Source organism: Chinchilla lanigera, unplaced genomic scaffold, assembly GCF_000276665.1.
Source record: "Chinchilla lanigera isolate Chin_1 unplaced genomic scaffold, ChiLan1.0 scaffold00036, whole genome shotgun sequence".
NCBI lineage: Eukaryota > Metazoa > Chordata > Mammalia > Rodentia > Chinchillidae > Chinchilla > Chinchilla lanigera.
Window position 1 is genome coordinate 18116478 of NW_004955437.1, and position 2846 is coordinate 18119323.

Genomic DNA, 2846 nt, shown 5'->3' on the forward strand with positions numbered 1-2846 from the left:
AGAGCTTTTATTTACTTATTTATTTTTGTATCGGGAATGGAACTCACAACCTTGCACTTGCCAGGCAGGCACTGTGCCGCTGAGGTGTACCCCCAGCCCCAGAGCTTTTAATTTTTAAAAAAAAAAAAAAAAAAGAAAGAAAAAAACCTACAAAAATGTTTTTTCATCTTTTTGTGGTCAAGTAACTTAAAAACATTTTTAATTACATAAGTCAAAATATATGTATATAATCTCCAGCAACTCTGAGCCACCAATTTGTGGACTTTATTCAAGGAGCACCTTACAGGAGCTATACAAAAAATATGGCCGCTAAGTAGAAATTATGACAAAACCTCTACAGACAGACTTCAATGTCCTTAATTCATCCAAAGACAAAAGCACTAAATGCTGTGAAGGACTTTAAGGGCAGGAAGAGGTATCCTAAGGCAAATCAGGAAGCAAAGAACTTCCAGGATGTAGTGGAGAATATAGTATTCAAAAAAGGAAGGACTACTGGAGAGTATGGTTCAGTAGTAGAGCACTGCCTAGCACTTGAGAGGCCCTGGGTTCCATCCTCAGCACTGTGGAAGAGGGGGAGAAGAGAGAGCATATTGAAATCACAAGAAAACCCAATCATTCTTCAGAAAATTTTATTTCAAGATAAAGCATAACTTCCATCCAGACCATGGCTCCAGTGAGTGAAGAAAAGGGTTTTGCCTCATTTTACCCTTCAAAAGCAGCATGGTGGTGCAAATGTCTTTAAAGTGCCTCTGTATGGTTCTCAGAAATGACAGTACAATCACTGAAAATGCTTTTCCATTTTCATATGAGGTTCGGTTTATTAGGAAACCTCTGTAACAATTTATTAATTTTCTTGGGAGGTAAACTTCCAGACTCTCCCAGGGTCTCCTGGCTTGATCTCACCTTTCGGGCTTCCTGAAAACACAGAAAAAAAAAAAGAAAAAAAAAAAAATATATATATATATGAAGTTCGCCCTGACCTAGGCCCACAGTTTAGGTTTTTTGTTTGTTTGTTTTGAGGCAAGGTCTCTGTAGGCAATTCAGGCTGGCCTTGAACTCACAGTGATCCTCCCACCTCGGCTTCCAGTCTCAAGAGATCAACGTCATTCCTTTTCAAAAAAAAGGGACTTGGAACCTACATATGTATGATTTGAAGCTACTATGCCAGCTAACAGTTAAACAAAGGCTGGAAACCAACCTGTCCTTAGAGAGCTTCACTATCTTCAGTTCTGCTCCACACAATGACTATTTGAGCAGCAATTTAAATTTGTCAAAGTAATTTTCCCATTCACTGCTTAGTTTGACACTTAGAAAATTCTACAACACGGGTATTAATTTAACCTCACATTATAAATGTAGTAACACTGAAATCCAGAAAAGTGAAATAGGTCAAGATCACACAGCCTTCAAAACTGTGTGATCGCCAGGCGTGGTGATCCATGCCTGTAATCCCAACACTTGGGAGGCTGAGGCAGGAGGACTGCTGCAAGTTCAGGGCCAGCCTGGGCTAAACAGTGCGTTCAAGGGCAGCCTGAATTACATAGCAGGGTTCTGTCTGGAAGAAGAAAAAAAGAAAGAAAGAAAGTAACTTTCCCACGCTGGCGTGGGTAAAGTGGCCCTCAAATGAATGGGGGCCTTTCCTATCACCTAGAAGAAGGCTGAAAGAACCATAAATTGTATCCCCCATTCTCTTCCCGAGAATGCACCCCAGGAGCTGTCACCTGAGCCTTCGAAGCACAATCAAAGAAGTCTTGGATCTCTTTTTTGCACGCACTGTCGCGGAATTCATTCTGCTTCCAGCAAGCCATCATCACCGACATCTCTGTGATACATGTCGCCTCTGGAGAGGAAGAACTGGGGAACCTTCAGTCACAGTGAGGCTTAACCTTCCCAGCCGTCCCTTCCCCAGTCCGGTTTCCGCTGCAGGGCCTCCCCGATTCCCATTGCTCACCGCCCTTCTCCCGGCGCCGCTCTCCGACTTTGTTAGCTAGGATGAGGGGTTTATTGGGCTTCAGTACAGGTTTCCGAGGATTCGCAAGCCGCACTAGGCGTCCCCGTAGGCTGGGCGTCGCCATTGCGCACGCGCTCCCGGCATCCACCGCGGTGCGTGCGTAACCCCGCGTGACGTCTACGGAATCAAAGAGGACCCGCGCGGGGCGCACACTTCTGTTCTTGGGTATGGTGGCCCGGACGCTGTTTCGAATATTAGCGGGTCTTTAGCCGTTAGCAGGTTAGGAGACTCGAGCTTGCACGTTCACTTGTGAGAGCCCCGAAGTCTGGGGACAGTACGAAGCAGGGACATCTAGGAAAAGGTCTCCCCCGTGAATGGACCCTCATTTCTGATGGTGGCAAGCGGGCCTAGAGGCTGATTGTTATAGACAAGGACAAAGAGGATGGAGCTAAACTATGAGCCCTGAGATGTTAGGTTGGGAAATTTGTTGTTTTAATAAACTCGCAAGAACTACTGTGTTTTACTACTGTACCTTTAGAACAGCCCCCCCCCTCCCAAGCCGCAAAGAAAAATTAAGTCTTTTTAACTACGTACTGACATTGGTAATGATCTCATTGGGAAAGATGAGGTTTAAACGCCTTTTGCCGTCGTTTTAATCCTCTTGCCAGTCTCTCGAAGCTATTCGTATTTATAGACGTTGTGATGGTTCATTAGCCTTATTTCTTGGTTTTTGTTTTTGAGGCAGGGTCTCACTATGTAGTTCAGGCTGGCCTCAAACGCGAAGCCTCAGTGAGTGCTGGGATTACAGGCATACACCAACACGCCTGACCATCAGACTTAGTTCTTAAAGTGAGTTCTAGCTGTTTATAAAACTCAGTTCAGCCGGGCTTAGTGG

The 2846-nt window shown here is 44.8% G+C and overlaps 1 protein-coding gene across 1 annotated transcript; it reads right to left on the minus strand.

Moving 5' to 3' along the window:
- Window positions 1–612: 612 nt before the first annotated feature.
- Chchd1 (coiled-coil-helix-coiled-coil-helix domain containing 1) lies at window positions 613–2109 on the minus strand. The gene is made up of 3 exons (XM_005389962.2): window positions 1952–2109; window positions 1722–1840; window positions 613–915 (listed from the first exon to the last, which is right to left on the minus strand). Exons 1-3 carry the CDS (start codon window positions 2073–2075, stop codon window positions 802–804), a joined length of 357 nt encoding a protein of 118 aa, XP_005390019.1. The 5' UTR covers window positions 2076–2109; the 3' UTR covers window positions 613–801.
- Between the last annotated feature and the right edge of the window lie 737 nt (window positions 2110–2846).

Coding starts and splice junctions, on each gene's coding strand:
- Chchd1 (XM_005389962.2), bottom strand. CDS start 2,075: ATGGCGACGCCCAGCCTACGGGGACGCCTAGTGCGGCTTGCGAATCCT. Junction 1,841..1,951: donor GCGGCGCCGGGAGAAGGGCG/GTGAGCAATGGG, acceptor CTTCCTCTCCAG/AGGCGACATGTATCACAGAG. Junction 916..1,721: donor ATTGTGCTTCGAAGGCTCAG/GTGACAGCTCCT, acceptor CTGTGTTTTCAG/GAAGCCCGAAAGGTGAGATC.